Source organism: Littorina saxatilis, linkage group LG2, assembly GCF_037325665.1.
Source record: "Littorina saxatilis isolate snail1 linkage group LG2, US_GU_Lsax_2.0, whole genome shotgun sequence".
NCBI lineage: Eukaryota > Metazoa > Mollusca > Gastropoda > Littorinimorpha > Littorinidae > Littorina > Littorina saxatilis.
This window is the reverse complement of record NC_090246.1, coordinates 103,282,154-103,308,196: the sequence shown is the minus strand read 5'-3', so window position 1 is coordinate 103,308,196 and position 26,043 is coordinate 103,282,154. Positions and strand designations below refer to the sequence as shown.

The following is a 26,043-nucleotide window of genomic DNA, read 5'->3' as shown; positions in this document are numbered from 1 at the left end:
CCATCATAGAGATGCCATGACATGTATTACATAAGCAAGCATAAACATCTCAACAAAATGAAATAAAAGGGTGGTAAATTAAAAAGAACTTTAGAGTTTCTTTCTCAGAAAATCCTTTAAAAAAATCCCTTTTCTTTCACATGTTTACCCTATTTGTACCACTTGCTTAGAAAACAATTACGTGTCATCATGATAAACAATATCTTTCTTAACGACATGTAAATGACATTTGCTGATTGGAAAATTATGTAAAAGCTAAGTATTCCCCCCTCTGCTTCTTTACCTCTAAGTATTTCATGTGGCACACGGCACCATAAAACTGCATAACTATTTTTTTTAACCTCGAAAACCCAATTGACCCTGAGTTTACTCTTGAAAAGACTTTACATGTATTCCTATAATAAAGGCATTTTACTCTTGAAAAGACTACATGTACAGCCTGTTCCAAAAGAAACGCAACCAACCTTTTTGCAAAATCAAAGTGCAAAATTTATTTTGCAAATAATATTTCATGGAGTTACATACGTGACGACATAGGGACAACTCAAACACACCACACACAACAAATTAGACAGCTGTCTGCCGAGCGTTTTTAATTGGTCACCAGTTACTGCCCTCTAATGTGGAGAGGGTGAAATTGACATCGCACGTGAACAGTGCCCACGTGTTTGTGAATGGATCAAGTTTCAACTGAGCTGGCAATACAGTAGAAAATAGCAGTGACTTCTTCAGCTGGACTGACGGCAGAATGCCTCGTTTGTTTAAAAATGAAAGAGAGCGTGCTATTGGCATGCTTGCCGCTGGCCAAACGGCCCAAGCAGTCAGTCAGGTCATGAATGTTCACAAATCCACCATTTCTCGTCTAGTCATTCGGTTGAGGGTGACAGGTAGCACAGATGATACTCCCAGGTCAGGACGGCCTTCCGCCCTCACTGCTGGACAAGAACGCTTCATTGTGCGAAGTTACTGCCAAAATCCCTTCCAAAGTGCAAGAGCAGTAGGGAGACAGACTGTTAATGCCCAAGGAGGAGTCACAAGCCCGCAGACTATCTCAAGAGTGAGTCAGAAAAGGGACATAAATTGTGCTTCAATTGTCATTGTTTTCCACTTTTATTGTTAAACCTGTTTTGTTCCACATGTTGTGATTTGGAAATGTACCAAAAATTAAATATGTAACTTCATGAAATATTATTTGCGAAATAAATTTTGCACTTTGATTTTGGAAACAGGTTGGTTGCGTTTCTTTTGGAACAGGCTGTATTCCTATAATAAAGGCATTTTACTCAGCAACATACAACAAAAAATTCATTTTAACTTGCATCTTGTACTTTGGTTTGATGTTAACAGCTTTGATCTCTTATCTGAGCAGCTCAGTACACATTTCACTACATTCTTTCTTGTTGTCATCATGAACATTTTGCCATCCATGTTCAGCTCTAAAAGATGATGCTCGCAACAAGTTTATGACATTTTGCCATCCATGTTCAGCTCTAAAAGATGATGCTTGCAACAAGTTCATGACATTTTGCCATCCATGTTCAGCTCTAAAAGATGATGCTCGCAAGAAGTTTATGACATTTTTTTCTGTCAGCCAAAGGGGAACATTCATATCACCATCAACCTTCAGTTCAGCATTGAGGCACAAAATCAGATGCACACAGTAAAAAAAAAAAGTCATGGCATCAGATGTTCACCAAGTTAAAATAAAAAATAAAAAAACATTTGCTTCAACAGAAGTAGCAATGCACTCGTGAAAATGACTGCTTCTGAGAAGCATAAAGCAAAACAATTTTTGTTAAAACCATGAACGTAAAAGTTGGTACTACAAAACCAAAACTGGTGTTAAAACGGTCAACATGCAACGAAACAGGAACAGGATCACTCCAAAACATAGCGCGATATCTGTACAGGCGTAAGGTTAATACAAAGACTAACTCGGCAATACATCAAAAAACTCTGCTACTCTGCAGCATGCAATATACACAATTATAAAGAGTGGTTTCATTGGCTGCTCTAGGCTGACTGCTTACCCACTAAAAGCTTTCCTTCCACTGGGCAAGGGACTGTCAATGGAAAAGAGACGTCTGAACAATAGAAGTCAGGAAGAAAAGAGAATTAAATGTGTGTTAAAGCGAGGGGCAGGACAGGTTGGAGGGGCCAGCGTAAAGAAAGCTTTTCAGATAGAGTAAGAGTGAAAAATATGGGGAGGTGGTGGCAGAAAGGGAGGTTGTCGGAAAAGAGTAAGAAGTAACTGCCAACTGGTTGGGGGGGGGGGGGGGGGGGGGGAGGGGTAAGGGTAGGGTAAGAGTGAATAAGGGGAAGGGAGTGGACAGCGATGGGGGCTGGGAGGTATAGTACATGTATTGGGAGGTATAGTACATGTATTGGGAGGTATAGTACATGTATTGGGAGGTATAGTACATGTATTGGGAGGTATAGTACATGTATTGGGCGGTATAGTACATGTATTGGGCGGAAGGAGGGAGAGGTGGGGGGAGACAGCAGAAGGATAGCCAAGATGATGAGCAGTCAGCCTCTACACACAGCCTGTGTGGGTAACAGAACGTAGCCAATCTTCTGCCCCAAAGCCCTGCAAACCTGCCCTCCCGCACTCCTCCCGCACTCCTCCCGCACTCCTCTTCACACACAAAATGCCGCATCTCGCTCTCACTTTCTTCCACACCGACAACTTTACGTACGTTGCACGTTTTTCTCAGGTCTTTCTTGAAACAGCAGTTTGGACCAAAATTGGGTCATTCAACTTCATTTGACACTGGCTCTGATATCTTCCACACTGGCTCTGATATCTTCCACACTGACTCTGATATCTTCCACACTGGCTCTGATATCTTCCACACTGGCTATGATATCTCATTTCACACTGGCTCTGATATCTTCCACACTTTCAATTTTCAATAAGCTGAACCTTTTTCAGATTTTTCTTGAGATCAAAATTATTCAAATTTTGAGAAGTTTATACAATTTAGATGACGTCTCGTTCTTTCTTTATTTGGTTTTCAACCACGAAGGTTATATCGCGACGGGGAAAGGGGGGAGATGGGATAGAGCCACTTGTCAATTGTTTCTTGTTCACAAAAGCACTAATCAAAAATTTGCTCCAGGGGCTTGCAACGTAGTACAATATATTACCTTACTGGGAGAATGCAAGTTTCCAGTACTAAGGACTTAACATTTCTTACATACTGCTTGACTAAAATCTTTACAAAAATGGACTATATTCTATACAAGAAACACTTAACAAGGGTTAAAGGAGAAACAGAATCCGTTAGTCGCCTCTTACGACATGCTGGGGAGCATCGGTTAAATTCTTCCCCCTAACCCGCGGGGGGAGATGACGTCTCGTCAAATCAACATTATCCTAAAGTTTAACAGTTTAACAGCAGAGTTGCTTTTGCCAAGTGTTCCAAGTAATGGAAGTTCTGGTTGGACAGTGTGAATAATATCTTAACCGGAGAGCACGGCAACTGTGAGTACGGGGGGCGGGTTGTTTGCAGGCTTTCTGGACACTACCTGTGGACCTTCCCATCATTTCTAGAGACAGAGCTTGTGTTGTTGACCCTAGGTGACATGACAGACAAATGAACAAATTCAACACATAGCATTGGTGTATGTACAATCAGATGTTCTCTTTAAAAAAGGTCAAAAGAATCTGTGAGCAACCAGAACAACTCGCTGTGCATGCCCAGTTTCTAGCAAGCAGGCGTTGTAAGAAAACAGACACATATACACATCCACATTGTCTTCCTCCACGCCCAATCTGTACTTTTCACTCTTTCTATAAACAGCTCAAAAAGTGCAGAATGCGGCAGAGTGAATTGCATAGAACGATACAGCAGTGTGCCAAACTGTCTGCCCTGATTCAGACCAAAGAAATGACAAACCCTATGTTGTGATACGAAAACATAAGCTTGCCAAACAATCAGAGCAATGATTGCATTCACTGAGCGAAAACATCGACTCGCTCCATCATTTTGCAAACTATGTCTACACCCTGTAAAGAGGAATCATTCCTCTCTATTCATGCCGAAGCGCTAAGCAAAGGAAGATGCCTTAAACAAAATGATGGCATTTGTTTCCTTTCCATACCAACACCCATCATGCATTCTCTTTCAAAATGACTGCTGATCTAGCCATCTCGGTGTAGAAGCATACTATGCAAATAAATCACCGATATTCTATATTGCCTGTTGCCAGCCAGTGTGCCGTATCATCCATCATTCATAGATGACAAAAGCTTATCTGGTCAACAACCTTCAATATGAGATGCTTCCTAGAAACTCTGGACGGATTCAATGTAAGTGCATCCAAAAGATTACTGCGGGATAAAAGTTCATTTTTATACGGACAGCTTTGCAGACTACGAATAAAGTGTCTAAAGCATTTGCATAAAAAAGAATACTTGGAGGTTTACAACAGAGCATAAAAAGGGCAGATGGTGAGCCAACAGTAGGCAAAACTTATTACTGTTAACACCCACAGTTTGAGCCAACAGTAGGCAAAACTTATTTCTGTTAACACCCACAGTTTGAGCTAGGGGCAACATCTGCACAAGAACCATTGAAATGGACACCCAAAAAAGGCCCACTGTGATAATGATATATAGGGAGCCGTGCTTCTGTTTGCACCCACTTGGACGGAATGAACAGTGGTTAATCACTGTTTGAAAATGCTCACCTCAGTCAGAGATCTATGTCTCTACCTCAGTCAGAGATCTATGTCTCTACCTCAGTCAGAGATCTATGTCTCTACCTCAGTGCACAAAATAATGGTCAACATTATAATGTGCAAAGCTCAGCGACGGCTTTAAAACATCACAGTAAAACGAGATGCACTTAACTTGCATTAAATTCTTTCCAAAACACCTCCTATTATCACCACCGGTGAATCACACGTTACCCAGTGATCAACATGTGCACTACTGTTTCTTGACAAACAAGCTGGCTTATGATCAGAGCAGTATATCAAACCAGTCATTTAAAGCTCATTTAGCCAGGTGCAGTGAAGAAAACTCCTCGGCACGAAAAAAGAAACCAACAAACAGGTAAAAACAGTATCTGGACGGCATAGAAAAACAACACAACTGTTCTGCTCCAAATGTGCATAGACTAGAGTGTCACCAAAGGTCCACATGTCAGTAGTTCCAAGATTTTTGTCGAAAACAAAGACGGCATCCTTCAAGCAAAATTCGTCTGACGCAGCGCAGCGAGGGAGGGGCCTCACCAGCGGCCGCTGAGACTGGCGAGGTCAGGGCGGCGGGGAGTGGACATGGCTCCGTTTGCGTGAAACGGGTTGTTGGGGGGACAGCGGCGAGGCTGCTGCAGTAACGTGTGGCCCTTGTTGATATCTGGTGAAAATAAAAATAAGTACACGCTTTAACGAAGTTTCAGTACAGTCCTTGGTACAGACAAATGCCGTAGGAAACACAGTCAGCTTTAAAGAGCGTACATTTTGCAGCACTCGAATCAGCAGAATCTCAAATGCACTACCATTTTAGTCACAATTTCACCTAAACAAATTGACTGGCAAACAACTACAGTAATCGTTTCGCTTCTTAAACTCGACCCAAATCCTGTTCTGTTACACTTAACACAATGGTAAGAACACACACTGAAACAGTTTCAACAGTTAACTGTTGGTAATCAAAAACTTACTCAAGAAACAGGAAAAGAAAGTGGAAAAAAAAGATTGTGGTAATTCCTTTTAATTCAACAGACACTTTCACTGCACTATAAAAAGAAGTGTACAAAATGTTACCAGCAATAGCCAGCAGCATCTTCCTGCGAGCACCGAAGGTGGTGATACCCAGCTCTCTCAGGTCCTGGTCCGTCATGGTCAGGAACGTGGCCAGGTCAATCTGAGGGACACACACAACAAAGTCCTGATGTTTAAGACTCTGTCTGAGTTAAAAGACATGGTCCTATGTTAATATAGCTTAGTGCAACTGGAGTCACGGTTAATATTCCGCTTTGTGAATGAGACACAAATTATGATGATTGAATTAATAAACACATGATCAATAACCTACAGGGATTGCGTCAATCTACACGTAAAGAATCATATCAATCTCTGAAGTAAGTATGTTTAGGGTTAGGGTATGTTGCTAACCCTAACCATAAAAGAGAACATTGAGTGACCTTATGGTTAGCTGCTGACAACAAACAGCCAGGTTCAAGTAAAAGTAGAGACCCCCCTCCCCCTCCTCTTGCAACAGTTATTTCCAATTGCCACTGATCTTAAACATCATCCCACAGATTGCCACTGATCTTAAACATCATCCCACAGATTGCCACTGATCTTAAACATCATCCCACAGATTGCCACTGATCTTAAACATCATCCCACAGATTGCCACTGATCTTAAACATCATCCCACAGATTGCCACTGATCTTAAACATCATCCCACAGTCATTAAGAGAAAAGCCAAACCCCCTATGCTATAGTTATTTCCAATTGCCACTGATCTTAAACATCATCCCACAGTCATTAAGAGAAAAGCCAAACCCCCTATGCTATAGTTATTTCCAATTGCCACTGATCTTAAACATCATCCCACAGTCATTAAGAGAAAAGCCAAACCCCCTATGCTATAATTATTTTCAGTTGCCACAGACTGATTTTAACATCATCCCATAATCATCAGGCCCAAATAATCTTGACTATTTGTTGACGAAATGCAACTCTTCTTTTAAAATGTAGGTCAAATCTCCTGGTTGTAAGGGAACAACATAGATGGGTACGGTGGGTCAGACCTCCTGGTTGTAAGGGAACAACATAGATGGGTACGGTGGCCTTGTGGATAAGACAACTTCCTGTGTGGAAAGTCGCGGCTTCCAATCCTCACTGCGCCTGGTGGGTTAAGGGTGGAGATTTGACCCATCTCCCAGGTAATCTCACAGGTAATCTCACAGGTAATCTCACAGGTAAACTTAAGTGCAGACGTCCTGGTGCCTTATACCCCTTTGTGTGTATACGCAAGCACAAGATCCTGTATTCCATGTCAGAGTTTGGTGGGTTATAGAAACACGAAAATACCTAGCATGCTTCCCCCAAAAGCGGCGTACATGGGAGTTTCAGCCCATGAACAAAGAAGAAGGCAAGATGAAAATGAAGGAGTTGATATCAGCACATAAAAGCAAAAGACAGCTGTATTTAACATCAAGACCTCCTGCTGCTGAAACAAGTCGGTGTACTTTCCCAGCCCCAGCTTGCTGAAGAGTTCTGCCAAGTCTGCCATCACATGTTGGCTGTGCTGCTGCTGTTGTTGTTGTTGCTGTTGCTGTTGTTGTTGCTGTTGTTGTTGCTGTTGTTGTTGCTGCTGATTCATCAAGTAGTCATCTGCAACAGAGGCGCTCAGTCTTAGCATGTACTTCCAATAATAACACTGGCAATGATACTTTCAGGAAATTGGTCAAAATTCATTCAACATTTGAGAACAAATGCTGCAAAATTGAGCACTCTGGGAATCTCTTGAGCTTTGAAAATGATGAACACACAGCCCCACTGGCTCTCAGACAGGAACCATGAAAATGATGAACACACAGCCCTACTGGCTCTCAGACAGGAACAATGAAAATGATGAACACACAGCCCTACTGGCTCTCAGACAGGAACAATGAAAATGATGAACACAGCCCTACTGGCTCTGAGACAGGAACCATGAAAATGATGAACACACAGCCCTACTGGCTCTCAGACAGGAACCATGAAAATGATGAACACACAGCCCTACTGGCTCTGAGACAGGAACAGGTGTACTTGTCAGATCTCCTGAGGGGCACACTTCCACAGCAGGGATACCAACAGGAAAGTACTGCTCAAACTATGCAGCAGAAGTTCAGGCCATCATGCAAGCAGCCTCCATGATTCATGATTCGGAAAGCGAATGCCCCCAAGTTGTATTCCTCTCCGATGCACTGTCTGCCTTGGAAGCCCTTGCAGGAAACAAACTTCCTCGTCTGTTGGAGAAACTCCAGGAGCTTGCCAAGACTCGACGAGTAGTCCTGCAATGGGTTCCAGCACACTGCGGAATTCCAGGCAATGAAACAGCTGATGAGCTCGCCAAACTCGGAGCCAGGGAGGAACAACCAGACAACCCAGTCAGCTTCGCTGAAAAGAAAACCCTCGTGAAGGCAGCAATGCGACCACAATCCACGAGAGACGCATATCATCTCCTAGAACGATGGCAGCAAGTAGTGATCATGCGACTACGAACTGGTCACTGTCGCCTCAACGCCCACATGTTCAGGAAGCTGAAGCTGACCCCATCACCAACCTGTCCCTGTGGTCTGGAAGACCAGACTCCAGAACATGTCTTAATGACATGCCCCCAACTCAAACCGATCAGAGACAAAGTGTGGCCAGCATCAGTCCCTCTCCGCACCAAACTCTATGGGAGCAGACAAGACCTGGAAGCCACGACGTCATTCGTCTCGCAGACTAAACTGATGGTGTGACGGCGAACGCAAGAAGAAGAAGATGAACACACAGCCCTACTGGCTCTCAGACAGGAACAATGAAAATGATGAACACACAGCCCTACTGGCTCTCAGACAGGAACAATGAAAATGATGAACACACAGCCCTACTGGCTCTCAGACAGGAACAATGAAAATGATGAACACACAGCCCTACTGGCTCTCAGACAGGAACAATGAAAATGATGAACACACAGCCCTACTGGCTCTCAGACAGGAACAATGAAAATGATGAACACAGCCCTACTGGCTCTCAGACAGGAACAATGAAAATGATGAACACACAGCCCTACTGGCTCTGAGACAGGAACAATGAAAATGATGAACACACAGCCCTACTGGCTCTCAGACAGGAACCATGAAAATGATGAACACACAGCCCTACTGGCTCTCAGACAGGAACAATGAAAATGATGAACACACAGCCCTACTGGCTCTCAGACAGGAACCATGAAAATGATGAACACACAGCCCTACTGGCTCTCAGACAGGAACAATGAAAATGATGAACACACAGCCCTACTGGCTCTCAGACAGGAACAATGAAAATGATGAACACACAGCCCTACTGGCTCTCAGACAGGAACAATGAAAATGATGAACACACAGCCCTACTGGCTCTCAGACAGGAACAATGAAAATGATGAACACACAGCCCTACTGGCTCTCAGACAGGAACAATGAAAATGATGAACACACAGCCCTACTGGCTCTCAGACAGGAACCATGAAAATGATGAACACACAGCCCTACTGGCTCTCAGACAGGAACAATGAAAATGATGAACACACAGCCCTACTGGCTCTCAGACAGGAACCATGAAAATGATGAACACACAGCCCTACTGGCTCTCAGACAGGAACAATGAAAATGATGAACACACAGCCCTACTGGCTCTCAGACAGGAACAATGAAAATGATGAACACACAGCCCTACTGGCTCTCAGACAGGAACAATGAAAATGATGAACACACAGCCCTACTGGCTCTCAGACAGGAACAATGAAAATGATGAACACACAGCCCTACTGGCTCTCAGACAGGAACAATGAAAATGATGAACACACAGCCCTACTGGCTCTCAGACAGGAACAATGAAAATGATGAACACACAGCCCTACTGGCTCTCAGACAGGAACAATGAAAATGATGAACACACAGCCCTACTGGCTCTCAGACAGGAACAATGAAAATGATGAACACACAGCCCTACTGGCTCTCAGACAGGAACAATGAAAATGATGAACACACAGCCCTACTGGCTCTCAGACAGGAACAATGGAAATGATGAACACACAGCCCTACTGGCTCTCAGACAGGAACAATGAAAATGATGAACACACAGCCCTACTGGCTCTGAGACAGGAACAATGAAAATGATGAACACACAGCGCTACTGGCTCTGAGACAGGAACAATGAAAATGATGAACACACAGCCCTACTGGCTCTCAGACAGGAACCATGAAAACCATAGAAAAGGCAGTCACGGGTCAATGGTAGCAACTGACCCATTTATTCAAAACACATGCACAGTAAATCTCTGAAGCTTTCCAGCCTCATTTAGAATTGACCCTTGTCTAAATTCCAAGTAGATTACCCAAACATTTTTGCAGGTTATCAGATAAGACACAACTTACATTTCCTCCTCATGCTGGGGAACTCTCCAGGCGCCCTGTTGAGGTACGGTGTGTGCATGGTCTTGGAGTCTTTCCATGGGTCTCTGTCAATGTTCAGGTCCAGGTCTTCTGGTGGGGTTTGTCCCTGCACAAAACAATCACCAGGTTCAACTGGCCATCAACATAGACGCCATCAACATAGACGCCATCAACATAGACGCCATCAACATAGACGCCATCATCAACATAGACGCCATCAACATAGACGCCATCATCAACATAGACGGGCGCAGTGGCCTAGCTAGTGGATCCGACATTGGCCTCATCGGAAGGTCATGAGTTCAAATCCTGGCCGCGGCCGCCTGGTGAGTTAAGGGTAGAGATCTCCCAGGTCAACTTATGTGCAGACCTGCTAGTGCCCTATCACCCTTTGTGTGTACACGCAAGCACAAGGCCAAGTACGCACAGAAAAGATCCTGTAATCCATGTCCGAGTTCGGTGGGTTATAGCGAACAAAAAAAATACCCAGCATGCTTCCCCCGAAAGCTGCTTATGGCTGCCTGAATGGCGGGGTGAAAATGGTCATGCACATAAAAACCCACTCGTGCAAAAACATGAGTGAACGTGGGAGTTTAAGCCCATGAACAAAGAAGAAGACGACTGGCCATCAAGATGATTGGTGTTGGACCATGTGGTTGTCAAGCAGAAGTGTTGCTTGGTTTTTGTGGTTTTGTTTTTCACTACCTTGACTTATACAGTACTCACAATCTTCTAATGTACATTTCATTTTCCAATATACTATTCAAATCGTATCTATCACCATACTTATATTTACTAATACACATTTTTGCAATCAAAATAATGTGATTAAGTACCTTATTATTTTGGCATATATTACTAGGTTGATAACCAAACAAGACATCGTGTTCTGAACGGTGCACATTTAATCCTGTATTTCATACTTCTTGACACTCACATCTTCCAATTGTGTGGGGGGAAGATATCTTTTGCTATCACAGTTCACAACAGCACCAAAATCATAGTTCATGTTAGTTACTTCCTTGAGTTTATTTCACAATCCAAAAGTCACAACACTCTACACCTTCCAGGGGTATGAAGGAGATTGCTGTTGCCATCACAGTTCACAACAGCATAACTGGCACGGATCAGCGTTCATAGTTCGAACATCGACGTCTGAAGCGAACAGTTGGGTAATCTTTCTTGTCTTCTCAACGGCTGTCCCCCGGTTCCGTTCATGTTTTGCTGTTCTTGAATGAGCTTCAATATCCCCCCGGCCTCCATGTCTGATGCTGATATCTTCGCGGCACTTGGTGCAAAACGCGAAATGTATGCCGCGTCTTGTCGATTCAGAGATGAAGTCATACTCTTGTTTGTAACTCTTTTGAAATTTTACAAGAACTTTGGGGCGCTGGACCGTTGTTTTCTTCATTTTGTGGTCGTCTGCTGCTGCTTCTTCTTCTTCTTCTGCTTCTCATCCACATTCGACTGAAGCGCGTGCGCTAGCCACAAATCTCGCCTATTCTCGTTTAGTTTCGATTTTGATCACAGCGTTTGTGTGACGAAGCCTCGCGCTGAACGAGAGTTCAGAAGTCAAACTACGCCGAGTACAGGCGCTTGAAAATACACTCCAGTCATTATATAACTATACTCGAAAAAAATTTAATCAGGAAACTTTTGCACTATTCGAGAAAATCCGGGACTGGACATAAAATCGGGAATTTCCCGGTTTTCTAGGGAGGGTTGGCATCTATGAGATGGCCAAGCAATGCGTGAAATCTTTTATTCTAAAGCCTTATGGCTCGTTTCGACAAGCATTAAACGGATGAAATTAACCACATGCAGTTTATTCTTCAGAACAAGAAGGGCAAAGCCCATACGACTCACATGCTTTACACATTTTTCCTACCAAAATACATGTGACCTTGACCCAAGGTCAAGGTCATCCAAGGTCATGCAACACAAAGCTGTTAATTCAAGACATAGGAAGTACAATGGTGCTTATTGGCTCTTTCTACCATGAGATATGGTCACTTTTAGTGGTTCACTACCTTATTTTGGTCACATTTCATAAGGGTCAAAGTGACCTTGACCTTGATCATATGTGACCAAATGTGTCTCATGATGAAAGCATAACATGTGCCCCACATAATTTTTAAGTTTGAAACAGTTATCTTCCATAGTTCAGGGTCAAGGTCACTTCAAAATATGTATACAATCCAACTTTGAAGAGCTCCTGTGACCTTGACCTTGAAGCAAGGTAAACCAAACTGGTATCAAAAGATGGGGCTTACTTTGCCCTATATATCATATATAGGTGAGGTATTGAATCTCAAAAACTTCAGAGAAAATGGGAAAAATGTGAAAAATAGCTGTTTTTTAGGCAACATTTATGGCCCCTGCGACCTTGACCTTGAAGCAAGGTCAAGATGCTATGTATGTTTTTTGGGGCCTTGTCATCATACACCATCTTGCCAAATTTGGTACTGATAGACTGAATAGTGTCCAAGAAATATCCAACGTTAAAGTTTTCCGGACGGACGGACGGACGACTCGGGTGAGTACATAGACTCACTTTTGCTTCGCATGTGAGTCAAAAATGCACACAAAAAATGGGTTGGGTTCGGTGATTTGTACATAAACGTCTTCCTCACGATAGATTCGCCGATTTGTCTTATGAAGCCGTCATCAACACGAACACAATGATTGCAGAAGCAAACTCTGTACCTACACGACCGAGACACAAGACTGATTATTACACAGCTGCAATGTGAATAGAGAACAAAGACGTTTTGGGTAAGCTTACTCACGTCAGGTCTTCACTGACAAGCTAGGAACAGACGGAAAATTCTGAACAAAAGTAAATGACGTCAAAGTCTCTTTCGCTTTGCGTGTAACTTTGTCATGACGTCTTTTTGTGATGACAGTATACGCGACAATGTGTTCGCTTCCGGTGTCATTTTAGACTGAAAAGCAACTCAAAAGAAGGAGCTAAGCCTGTCTTGTAACAGCTGAAACACTCTTTTGGATTGCCGTTTCAATGTTAACCAAAAAGTTAAAGAAAAAACACAAGGTTCAGTTGTGAACTGACAGCGGATTGAGCATTTATTCCTGTTGATGAAGGTACGATTGAAGCTTTATTCTCTCCGTCAACCAACAAGACTAGATTTGTAGCAGACGACTGAAAAACAAAGTGTGCGTTTTTCCTGTCTTGTGAAGGCGATTATGTCGTTATAAGTTATCTGTATGTTGTGAAGACATTTCAAAACAAAATTTAGCTTTGATGCGTCATGGGATATAAGCTTATACGTTTTCATCCATTGAATTGGTTTTTTCGTCACGGCAGGGTGAATGAATTCATGATGTCTTTTCCGGAACTGTACAAAACTGGCCTTGCCAAGACTGAAACAAAATATAGTTCTACAACTTCTAGGCTTGGGTTGATTGCCCATGGTGAATTTCCAATGATTTGTTTCCACATCCCATGACAAATTCTCTTTACTTTGGTCATGCCATATATATGTTACAGCTCCGTCCATCCACAGTATCGCGTGATATTTTGTCTCGACGGGGTGAAAGAATATAATGACGTCACTCTCGGCTTCATTGACCCAGTCTCGACAAAATATCAGGCGATACCATGGATGGACGGAGCTGTAACTTATACATATTTTCCAGTGTAACAATCTCAATCTTTCTTCTTTTGTACATTCGCTTGCTAACAGCCAATAACTGTGATCTAGTTTAACCTGATATTTATGTAACCAAAATGTAACAGCGCAAGGCTCGCTCGCTTTAGACTGGACTATCAGCATGCGAAACTTTCTCGCGGAGGGGTTAATGATCACAGGTCATTATTGTGTTCGCCTGCTCGCGGGCTGGCTGTGTTTTTGCGAAGTGCAAGCGCTCGCACAGCGGTCTTCATTGCGCCGTACTCAAAGAATCTAGAGGGACTGTATCCCATCTTTGTGCACAGCTGGTTAAAAGGAATCATATCTCCGTTAACCCAAATATCTTTCACCGTATCTAAGTGCGCTTCTATCCATTTTTTTAAATATAAGCTTTTATTTTTATAAACCACATTTATATTGTTCCACAAACATTGATCACCAAAGCGATCTTCTCTCTCATAAATCAATGCTTTATTATGGATCCATTTTAAGAGAACTTCTTTCCAAAAGTTTGATTGAATGCATTCAATACCTTGGAACAGTTTTAGTGGTGTTGTGGCTTTAAAACAAAGTAAATTTCTTCCCAATACCTGATAAAGACTTAATGGAATCGTTGTCCACGGTTCATGTTTTCGTTGTTGAAGTTTTGCTGCCCATGTGAGTAAAAAAGAAGTCTGCATATCGTGGACGTTTATCATGTTAATACCACCTTCTTCCACCACATTACACAATACATTTGGTTTAACTTTTTCAAAGGCTTTTGTATTTGAATACTTCCGTTTCCAGAGAAACCTGAACAAAATAGTATTCAACTTATCGAGAACTTTGACAGGGGCAAGAAGCGCCTGCATAACGTAAACAAATTGTGAAACTAAGAAGGACTTAATAATACACAATTTGCCGCTTATACTTAAATTTCTTCTTGACCATCTGCAAATGATTTGTTCAACTTTTTCAAGTCTTTTGGACCAATTTTCCATAATTTCAGAGGCCGGGATGTTATTTTTAAAAATAATTCCCATGATTTTAACCTGGCTATTCCATTTAATATCGCAATATTTCTCTTGACAGTTTTTACACTATCCCAACCACATTGCTTCCGTTTTACTTTTATTTAATTTTAAGTGAGATATATTGGAGAAATCATCAATGATTTTCAAAACCGTTTCCATGTCGTTTTTATCTTGAAGTAAAACAGTTATGTCATCGGCGTACATAGCCAATTTCAAGATACGCGATGTTTGTTCTGCAAAACCTACATCTGGTAAGGCAAATCCTTTAATATTGATTGGGGTGACTTCGGATTTTGATTGCTAATAATTCTACAGCAAGCACGAAGGCCAAAGGTGAGAGGGGACATCCCTGACGGATTCCGGAATTCACACGTATTTCTTCCGAAATCCAACCCATATAATTTATGCAGCTCGTGGTGTTTGTCATTAAAGCGTTAATCCATTTCACAAATTTTTCGCCAAAACCAAATTTTTTAAAGGACCAGACCACATAGTCTTTTGAGATGGAATCGTAGGCTCGGGCGTAGTCAAGGGCAAGTAATATACCGGATTGATTTCTTTCATTAGCGTAATTAATGACATCATCAATTAATCTAATCAAGTTACTTGCCTTTCTTCCCTTGATAAATCCTGTCTGATCTTCTGACACGAGGTCAGAAATAACACCAGATAAGCGCTGCGATAAACATTTTGCCAGCATTTTATAATCTGTATTGGTTACAGATATAGGTCTCCAATTCTTAAAGGCGAACATCGGCAGGAATTTTTCTCCTGGAGACACCTCCACTTGACCCCTGCGTTATCAGAGACTCGGACAGATGATACCTAAACAATACGCAGTGGCGGAGGGAAACTGGGAGGGAAACTGGGCTGTGGCAGCTAATTGAATTAGAATGCTGCCTTTCCCTACTCTTTCTTTTTCCAGTCTCTCTCTCTCTGTGCCAGCAGTGACATGCACACATACAAGCATGCACACACGCACACCCAACAATCTAAACTGAACGCACTTTTTCAGGGCCTAGCATTGGAAAAAGTGTGGTTCATCGAGTGTTAATTAACAGCAGTGGCTTTTCTACAAGAGAGAGAGAGAAAAACTGGAAAAAGAAAGAGTAAGGAAAGGCAGCATTCTAATTCAATTAGCTGCCACGGCCCAGTATGAGTATGCGTATTGCTTAGGTATCATCTGTCCGAGTCTCTGATAACGCAGGGGTCAAATGGAGGTGTCTCCAGGAGAAAAATTCCTGCCGATGTTCGTCTTGGCTATCTCTCTGCAAATCTTTACCCTTATGAATCAACGTGCTGCGAACGCCAAGAAGAAGAAGATGAATCAACGTGATAACTGCTCTTTTCTGAGTATCTGACAATTCACCGACTCTAAATGCATTTTGAAGGGAATTAACCACCATAATTTTTACTTTAGGCCAAAAAAATTTCATGAAACTTGTAGTCAATCCGTCTAAACCGGGTGACGAACCATTTTTTAATAAATACAGCGCCCTGCCGATTTCTAACACTGTAAAATCAGTTTCCAAAACATATTTTTGTTCGTCATTTAACTGAGGAATATTTAAATTAAGAACTTTACTTTCAGCATCCTCCTCAACAAAATTCCCATTTTTATCAAACACGTAAAATCTCACTTGCTCCTGTAAAATTCCTTTTTGCGTCGTTATCTGAGAGCCATTTTCATCAATTAATCTGTCCATAAATTTTAAAAAAGCTTTCACTTTTTGCATATTTAACAAATATTTTTTATTCTTTTCACCTTCTTTGATATATTTTTCACGGGATCGAATTTGAGCACTCTTTGCCTTTTGAACATCATATATTTCCAACTTTGCTTTTAATTTTTCCTTTTCAACAATAAATGTAGAATGTTCAGGGTGCCTGGATATCTGTTTATCTAATAGATTCAAATCCTTTTGCATTTGTTGTTGGTCTTCAACTGTTTGCCGTTTTTACATTTACTATAGTCAATAGAAAATTCTTTAATTTTTATTTTACAGAGGTCCCATTTAACTTGTGAATCAATCTCAAGATACTCGTGGTCATAATTCTCCAAAAAGGTGTTTAAACCTTCAACAAACACTCTATCTTTCAATAAACTGTTGTTAAATTTCCACTATGACGGGCCTCTCTCCATATGGGTCAGACTGTATTTCATTCTAACCATTCTATGGTCGCTCTGGGCAACGGATTGAATTTCGCACTCATGTGCACGATTTAAAATGTTATCCGACACAAGTATATAATCCAATCTTCTTGCTATGAAAGGAGTTTTCCGGTACCATGTAAACTCCTTGTCGTCTCCATGTGCCAAACGCCACAAATCGTTTAATGCACATTTAGTCAGAAGTGTTGCTTGTTACTCACAGGCACCAAGGAAACAAATTGAACATACAACTGTAGTGGCTGACTGGCTTTATTGCTTTACAGTAAAATCAGAATTTTCACAGAATCCCAAAGCTCATCAACTTCTTTTGCATACTCATCAACGAATGAAGGATTGCTGATTGAAATCACTGTAAATTTTACGGAAAACCTCCCAATTTTAAAGAACTGAAGTGTTTATTTCAGAGCTAGAGAATTTAGCTGTTCAACATAGTTACCTCAACCAACTCTTGGGGTGGAGGCAACGCATCATGATTATTGAAGTGTTTCTTGTTGATGATACCCAGCTGACCCAGCTTTTCACGGATGGCCGAATCTGGCATGGATTTTGAGAACCCCATCCCTGCCCAGGCGTCTGTTGGTATCCTCGACTCTCCCTCTGGCTTCTTCTGTATGGCTGAAAAGGGTCAGAAGAAGTCCGTTATACAGAAATCAGTTACCAAAATGAGTCTGATGACAGTGCCGGTTTGAAGGTCCACTCTGCCTCGTGAGTACAGTTCCCCTCATCGTCTGATATGGCCAGGCTATTACACGGGATAAGACTATCACTCCACTCGGTCACATAGATATGGCCAGGCTATTACACGGGATAAGACTATCACTCCACTCGGTCACATAGATATGGCCAGGCTATTACACGGGATAAGACTATCACTCCACTCGGTCACATAGATATGGCCAGGCTATGTGACCGAGTGGAGTGATAGTCTTATCCCGTGTAATAGCCTGGCCATATCTATGTGACCGAGTGGAGTGATAGTCTTATCCCGTGTAATAGCCTGGCCATATCTACCTGTGTATCTTCTGAGGTCTATTGACCTGTGTATCTTCTGAGGTCTATTGACCTGTGTATCTTCTGAGGTCTATTGACCTGTGTATCTTCTGAGGTCTATTGACCTGTGTATCTTCTGAGGTCTATTGACCTGTGTATCTTCTGAGGTCTATTGACCTGTGTATCTTCTGAGGTCTATTGACCTGTGTATCTTCTGAGGTCTATTGACCTGTGTATCTTCAGAGGTCTACACAGGTCAATAGACCTCAGGAGATACACATGTCAATAGACCTCAGAAGATACAAAGATTTAAACTGCCAGTACATCCTTCACCACAGACCAAAGGAAAGTCAAAACCATACAACAGACCAAAGGAAAGTCAAAATCACACCACAGCCCAAAGGAAAGTCAAAATCATACAACAGCCCAAAGGAAAGTCAAAATCATACAACAGACCAAAGGAAAGTCAAAACCATACAACAGCCCAAAGGAAAGTCAAAATCATACAACAGACCAAAGGAAAGTCAAAATCATACAACAGCCCAAAGGAAAGTCAAAATCATACAACAGACCAAAGGAAAGTCAAAACCATACAACAGCCCAAAGGAAAGTCAAAATCATACAACAGACCAAAGGAAAGTCAAAATCATACAACAGCCCAAAGGAAAGTCAAAACCATACAACAGACCAAAGGAAAGTCAAAACCATACAACAGCCCAAAGGAAAGTCAAAACCATACAACAGCCCAAAGGAAAGTCAAAATCATACAACAGACCAAAGGAAAGTCAAAATCATACAACAGACCAAAGGAAAGTCAAAATCATACAACAGACCAAAGGAAAGTCAAAATCATACAACAGACCAAAGGAGAGTCAAAATCATACAACAGACCAAAGGAAAGTCAAAATCACACAACAGACCAAAGGAAAGTCAAAACCATACAACAGCCCAAAGGAAAGTCAAAATCACACCACAGACCAAACCCTGATGCCGAGCAGAGAAACCCACCTGCAATCATTAGGCAAAAAAAAAAAAATAGGTCTGTTTACGGTAACATAGGCCAAAAAAATAGGGTCGGTAGGTCGGGATTTTTTTCTTCTTTTTTTTCTCCAAAAAACCATATTTTTACGTTATTTTGCAAAAAAAACAAGATTTTTTTTTTTTTTCCCCAAATGCCAAAAAAAAAGTCTAGGGTCGCGCAAAAAAAATAGGGTCGGTCGGGTTACCGTAAACAGACCTATTTTTTTTGTTGGCCTTAGCTATCCCTTGAGCATATTATATGATACACTCTTTGCCTGCATTACTCTTAACTAGGACATTTTTCTCCCTCAGAAGCACGATACCATCAATCTTTAATTCTGCAACAAGTGCATTATGTTTACCTTTCAAGGCCAGCAGCTTCTTCTGCTCGTAGTCAAACGGGAAGGGTAGCGGGGTGGTGAAAAGTGAGGAAGAGGAGTTTTTGCGCTCGATGCCTGGTGCTAGCTTGTCCGACCCGTCCGACTCCGCCCCCGACGACTCTGGCGACTTATCTCCGTTTCTGTTGACAGCAAAACTTCAGTTTAAACCGAATTCCAGGAAGAGTTATCCTGTTACATTTGTTTTTCTTCGTGTGTGTGTGTGTGTGTGTGTGTGTGTGTGTGTGTGTGTGTGTGTGTGTGTGTGTGTGTGTGTGTTGAAATCAATGCCACAGATAACCTGAAGCCTCAGTGTAGGTGGTTATATTTATTTATATCTTTTGCTAGCAGCACAAATCAGTGTGCATGTGTTTTGGTGTGTGCTTGTGTGCATGTGTTTTGGTGTGTGCTTGTGTGCATGTGTTTTGGTGTGTGCTTGTGTGCATGCAGGTGCGCCAATTATATGTGCTTGCAACAGTGAGAGAAGAAAGTATCTATGTGAGATGTGTCTGCCTGTAATCTCCTGGTGTTTTTGTGTGTGTGTGTGTGTGTGTGTGTGTGTGTGTGTGTGTATTTATGCACAAGTGCTGCTCACTACTATGCGCATGCAATAATGAGAGAAAAAAGCAGCGACAAGAGTTGTGCATGTGACAAGAGTTGTGCATGTGACAAGAGTTGTGCATGTGACAAGAGTTGTGCATGTGACAAGAGTTGTGCATGTGACAAGAGTTGTGCATGTGACAAGAGTTGTGCATGTGACAAGAGTTGTGCATGTGACAAGAGTTGTGCATGTGACAAGAGTTGTGCATGTGACAAGAGTTGTGCATGTGACAAGAGTTGTGCATGTGACAAGAGATGTGCATGTGCTTTGGAGTGTCTTGCTGCCCACAGGAGCAGCCTTCAGGACACAAACATTCACAGCAAAATAACGATACTAACTGTAGCCTAGAAGGCAGCCCGTTGAAGAGATGTGCGGTAACAGGAGGCTGCTGGTTGAGCGGTGTAGTTTTGCTGAGGCCCAGTAGATCCAGTGTGTGGCCGCTACTGCTGAGCGTGGACGTGTCGCGTGTGATCACGTTCTCCATCGTACCCGCTTGCTGCAGCCCTCCCAGCTCCACTGAGAGTCAGCAAAATATCATGATATTATTTGGAGGGGTTACCATCACAGTTCATGTCTATACAGTGGAACCGCCCTTTTAAGACCTCCACAAATCTGAAAACACAAGGTCTTAAAAAAGGAGGGTGTCGTAAGATGGAGGTCAATTTACACAGATTCTGCACAGAAAGTCTGAAAACACAAGGTCTTAAAAGGGAGGGTGTCGTAAGATGGAGTTCAATTAACACAGATTCTGCACAGAAAGTCTGAAAACACAAGGTCTTAAAAGGGAGGGTGTCGTAAGATGGAGGTCAATTTACACAGATTCTGCACAGAAAGTCTGAAAACACAAGGTCTTAAAAGGGAGGGAGTCTTAAATTGGGGGGGTCATAAAAGGGAGTATTCAAAATACACTGTATTCAAAATAAAATACTTTCTCTCCGGTTACATCTCATTTCTCTTTTCACGAGAGTTCTCATTCTGCCCTCACCTCCCTTTCTGTAGAAGTCATTATTGAAACGCTGATTAGTGACTTCATTCCCACTTTATTGTTGTTACCCCTCAAATATTCTGTACAGTACAGTACACTACACTATCATGGGTGAAACCTAAAAAAAAATAAATTGACTGAAAATTCTGAGGCAGGGGTCCAGTGGCCGCCCAGGCCCTGGCGGGATACAGGGGCAGTGCCCCGTTGGGGGGTCCAGGGGGGCAAAGCCCCCCAGCTGAAAACAAATTTTGACGTTTTATAGGTGATTTTATGGCCTCTCCTGGGCTCTAAAAAAAATGTGACACTTTAATGCCTGTCAAAAACTAAGAGACTGTGATCAGCCTTAAAAAAACATAAAATGTTGGATTTTTATTTTTAGTCCATTCTCACAAGCTCTAGAGGTCCATTTCAACTTATTCTGCTTAACAGAGTGTCAGAAAGGTAAAGATAGACTGTGCTGAAGCAAGCAGAGAAATGAGTAATAAGTAACAGCAGATCCTATCAAGTCGATGAGCCACTAAAACAATGCCCTTGTACAAAACAACAATGTCACCAAACAAGTCACTCGATCATGCGCTTATAACACATAACGATACACGCTCAAAGACAAACAGAAAATGACAAAACTGATAACACATGAAAAACAGCAGCCAAATATCACATACAACATGAACACCTGAAGTTAATGTCTTGTTTATTTGATGACTCACCTGAAAACTACACCAAAGATACGCATTGAAGTTGAAGCGAAGATCCAAAGATACGCAGAATGAAATGGTCGACGTAAACTCAGACTTTATCACAAAGTCGGTACAGCTTTCTTGTGGTGTTTTCTTCTTGCGCGTGCATATTCTTCCCGATAATTCCATAATCTCTCACTTATGCAGATGGCACACAAATTTCACGGTGTATCAAGATTCTGAAGCCACTTCCGAAAACCCTCCTTTCCAGCTTACGCGCGTTTGTTCGGTTGGTCAGCACTGATCAACTCTGTTGAAGCGTTTATACTTAAGGGCAGACCGGGTAGGCAAAATGAGTTATTTTTGGTCTCATACACCTTTTTGGGGTTGTTGCATTTTTCACACCTTTGAACATCCTGGAATGCATTCAATAATCTGCTTTTGTCATTTTAGACATGTATTCATGTAAATAAACCCATTTTCAAACCGATGTTTTGTTGTTTTTGTCTGTGTTTTATCAAAAAAATCGAAAAAATGGTCAACTTTGGATACTCCGTGCTGGTAAATGTGCGCACATGACATGACCCTTCGCTGTTCAAACTGTGTGGAAATTTCCGTTCTTCAAGATGACGTCATCACCGTTGGGGAATTTCCGTTGACATAGGCACAAAGAGAGAGAATCCGTTCCAACCGAAACCCCGGAATTAATATATGCAAATATATGTAGGTCAAAGGCATTTGGCGCAAGCGCAGTAGACAACTTATCAGTCCCCCGGTGTCAACAAATCCATGACGTTTTCACCGATTCAGCAGCATTTTTCAAAGTTTTGAGCTGCGGAGAACAACCCTAACATTGGAAATGTTCGGCATAGTGGCAAGAAATATCAGAGAAAGATGAACCAGCAGCAGCGAACAGTAGAAGGAAGTAACAACACTCCGAAATGAACCAACATGATCGTATTTGAGCAGACGACATTCTAAGATTCTTGACTCGACGAGGTGGGTTTTGCTTCTTTCTCTTTTCGATCTTGTTTGTTTGACAACGTGATTTATTGCACATCGTTATGTTGTTGTTGTTGTAAGAATGTGTTAGGGTTTGCAGGTAAATGATAAACAGTTTGTGTCTGAAGTATTTTGCGGGTTTCTTGATCCAATTTACTGACCATGCCGCCGCCGCACACCCCCCCCCCCCCCCCTCCCTCGATCATCTCTGTGATATCGTCTTCACAACCCCTATTTTATTGTTCTTCGCTGGCCAGTCCTTGAGAGCTTACTATGGTGTAACATGTCATCAGTATTCTTTGTCTGGGGTCAAACTGAGAAGCAGCATCTGAGCGATGTACGACTGACACAGTTTCTGTTTCTGGTCATTGACCGTAGGAAAATAAGTACCCTACTAGAGAGCGTTCTCTAATTCTAAAGGATTGGTTTACACCAGCATGGCTGACCAACCTATCATTGACAGCAATATTGTTGTCAAATCTTTTCCATTAACTAAGGAATAAAAAAAATAGATCCAATTTACTTCACCAAAGAAAAAAAAAAGAGTTAAACTAAAGGACTGGGGATGCAACTCATGAATCAAAAGCATAAAGATCACCTGCAAACAGTGCTAGGTTTAGGAAATCTGAAAATGTATACACACACACAGAACACACACACACACACACACACACACACAAAACAGACAACAGACAAGAAACAAGCAAATACATAGCAAGTGTGATGAAATAAATTAATTTTAAAAGAAAAATATGAAAAGAAAGAAAGAAAGAAAGAAAATAATTCAGCTAGTTTCAGTATTAGTTCCTGTGTGTATGTGATTGTGTGGTTACTCAAATCCCATAGTAAACTTGACATGTACATTTTGTGATAGGGGCCAATTAATGAATGTCTTTTGTGTGTGTGTGTGTGTGTTCGTCAACCGACATATGTGGGTACGAGCCGCTGAGGTGGTTGTAAGAAAACCCGCCTGGTTCAGTGGTTGGGGGCTGATTGGGATTTCTGATTTACCAGCCTAGCCAAAAAGTTGAGGTACACCCCGTGTAACATGGTCATTTGCAAAATAAAGTACAAGCACTTGTTGACGTTTATATTGAGTCTTAAAATTTGCAGCTTATTACAAACAAAAACCATGGACAGTTGTATCAAATATTAAATCAGTGTTTGTGTATTTATTAGGTTGGAGCAAGGGGAGAGCCAGTCCTCCTGTGGTGGCAGCGAGGAGAAAGATTGACCTGATGGAAAAGTTTGCTAAACCGGAACTACCCTCTTCCACAGCAGAAACATCAGCTTTGCCATCTTCTGACCAACCATAAGAAGATACAGATACTTTGCCATCTTCTGACCCATCACAAGCAGATATGGATACTGGTACTGTGCAACGTCACTCCGCTGACATGTGTTGGGCTTTTGTCAACATTGATCAGCTCAATCTATTGCTGAAAGGTTTATATCCTGTACTGAATGCTTGTCTGATAGCAGTCTGATTATGAAAGAAGGTGATGCATCAGCCCAAGGATTTGCACAGGCCCTGCATCTGGAGTGCATATGAGTGTCCATTCAAGTCTGCAGTTGTTTACTCTTCTCCCGGTGTTTGCAACGCTTCGGGTGGTAAAGTTGCATTTTAAATAATCCGCGTATGACCAAGTTGGTACATGGAAAGGGACATTCAGCTTTACAGAAATTTGCTGCAGTGTTAGGATTGAGCACAGAAATACTGTAATTAAAATGTTGCAACTTTTGAATGGCTTGATAGCTTTGTTCCATTTGTGTATATATAATTATGTAATGTTGTTGATGATTTGTGAAGCATCATTTCTATGCAATGGAATAAGAAATCAGTGCATCCGTTGGGTTTTTATGAGTCTGACAGTTTGGTTCTGATCAATATTTTCATATCAGCACAAACACAGATAATTGACTTTTTTAATGTTTTCATATAATTTTTTTTTAAATCAAAAAAATCTGATAATTTGATTATCAAATCATTTCCCCTTCATAGTTAAAGTGTTATTCTGGTTAAAAAAAAACCACCCCATTAATTCAAGCTCTACTGTGGTACTAGTTTACCGGGGTACTAGTGAGACTCTTTTACATGCTGTTTTCTCTACATGTAATTTGAGACAAAATGTGGTAATTAAAATGTTGTAACTTTTGAATGGCAAGATGGATTTGTTCCAATTTTGTATATGTTGTTTATGATTTGTGAAGCACCATTTCTGTGCATGGAATAAGAATACAGTGGATTCCTTGTGTTTTTATGAGTCCGACAGTTTCGTTTTGATTCATATCTGCACTAACATAGATGAGTTTTCAAATGATTTTTTAAAAAAAGTCTGGATAATTTGATCGTCAAATCATTTCCCCATCATAGTAAAGTGGTTATTCTTATAAAAACATATCAATTCAGGCTGCACTGTGCTACTAGTTTGAGGTACTGGTTGGAATCTTTCAAATGCTGTTTTCTCTGAATGTAATTTTCAGACAAACATCTGTAATTAAAATGTTGCAACTTTTGAATGGCTTGATGGATTTGTTTCATTTTTGTTTATGTTGTTTATGATTTGTAAAGCGTCAGTTTTGTGTATGGAATAAGAGTTAAGTGCATTGGTTGGGTTTTTATGAGTCTGACAGTTTGGTTCTGATTCATGTTTTCATATCGGTACAAACAAAGATGGCTGTTTTCATATGATGTATATAAAAAAAATCCTGATAATTTGATTGTCAAATCCTTTTCCCTACATAGTAAAGTGGTCATTCTGATAAAATCATATGAATTCAGGGTGCACTGTGCTACTGGTTTTTTTATGTACTGGTTCAAATCTTTAAAATGCTGTTTTCTCTGAATGTAATTTTCAGACAAAACGCTACAATTAAAATGTTGCAACTTTTGAAAGGCTTGATGGATTTGTTCAGTTTTTGTATATGTTGTTTATGAGTTGTACAGCATCAGTTCTGTGTATGGAATAAGAGTTCAGTGCATTGGTTGGGTTTTTATGAGTCTGACAGTTAGGATTTCATGTATTTTTCTTATCAAAACTGAACCGGTAACTGAAAATGCTAAATTAAAATAATATATTGCTTAGAAATGCTTTTCGATACACAGAATTATTAAACACACACATATTGCTGCAAAGAACAAAAATTGGATCAAAACATGCACTGGTTCACAAACTGCAACATTTTAAAAAAAGCACATTTTATAACGTTTTTCTCACATTTTGGTGAATAAAACCCCCAAAAATTGCTTTTCACTCAAAATTTAAAATGGTTTCCCTTAATTAGGTTATTCTGCTTGCAAAAATCAAACAAGCAGCAAGCTGTTTCCAAAATAAAAAAAAAAAAGTGCTTGCCTACCCTGTCCCCCCTTAAAACGGGTATCTTCTACGCTTTAATCATT

The 26,043-nt window shown here is 41.2% G+C and overlaps 1 protein-coding gene and 1 long non-coding RNA gene across 5 annotated transcripts in view; one reads left to right on the top strand and one right to left on the bottom strand.

The window, feature by feature from the left end:
* Positions 1-6: 6 nt before the first annotated feature.
* LOC138960405 (protein bicaudal C homolog 1-like) overlaps positions 7-26,043 on the bottom strand; it is an 84,772-nt gene continuing 58,735 nt past the window's right edge. For 3 of the 4 annotated variants that reach the window (XM_070332310.1, XM_070332313.1, XM_070332312.1), the window contains 7 exons: positions 20,315-20,492; positions 19,361-19,518; positions 17,425-17,603; positions 10,135-10,258; positions 7,185-7,357; positions 5,776-5,875; positions 7-5,365 (listed from right to left, as the gene is read on the bottom strand). In XM_070332310.1, the coding sequence (XP_070188411.1) occupies positions 5,238-5,365; positions 5,776-5,875; positions 7,185-7,357; positions 10,135-10,258; positions 17,425-17,603; positions 19,361-19,518; positions 20,315-20,492 (1,040 nt within the window). In that variant the 3' untranslated portion in view covers positions 7-5,237. The remainder of the gene's footprint in view (positions 5,366-5,775; positions 5,876-7,184; positions 7,358-10,134; positions 10,259-17,424; positions 17,604-19,360; positions 19,519-20,314; positions 20,493-26,043) is intronic. The other variant, XR_011453965.1, reaches the window with a different exon arrangement.
* On the top strand, positions 21,973-25,539 carry LOC138960410 (uncharacterized). Its single transcript, XR_011453966.1, has 2 exons — positions 21,973-22,640; positions 23,823-25,539. It is a non-coding gene; the product is annotated as an uncharacterized lncRNA (long non-coding RNA).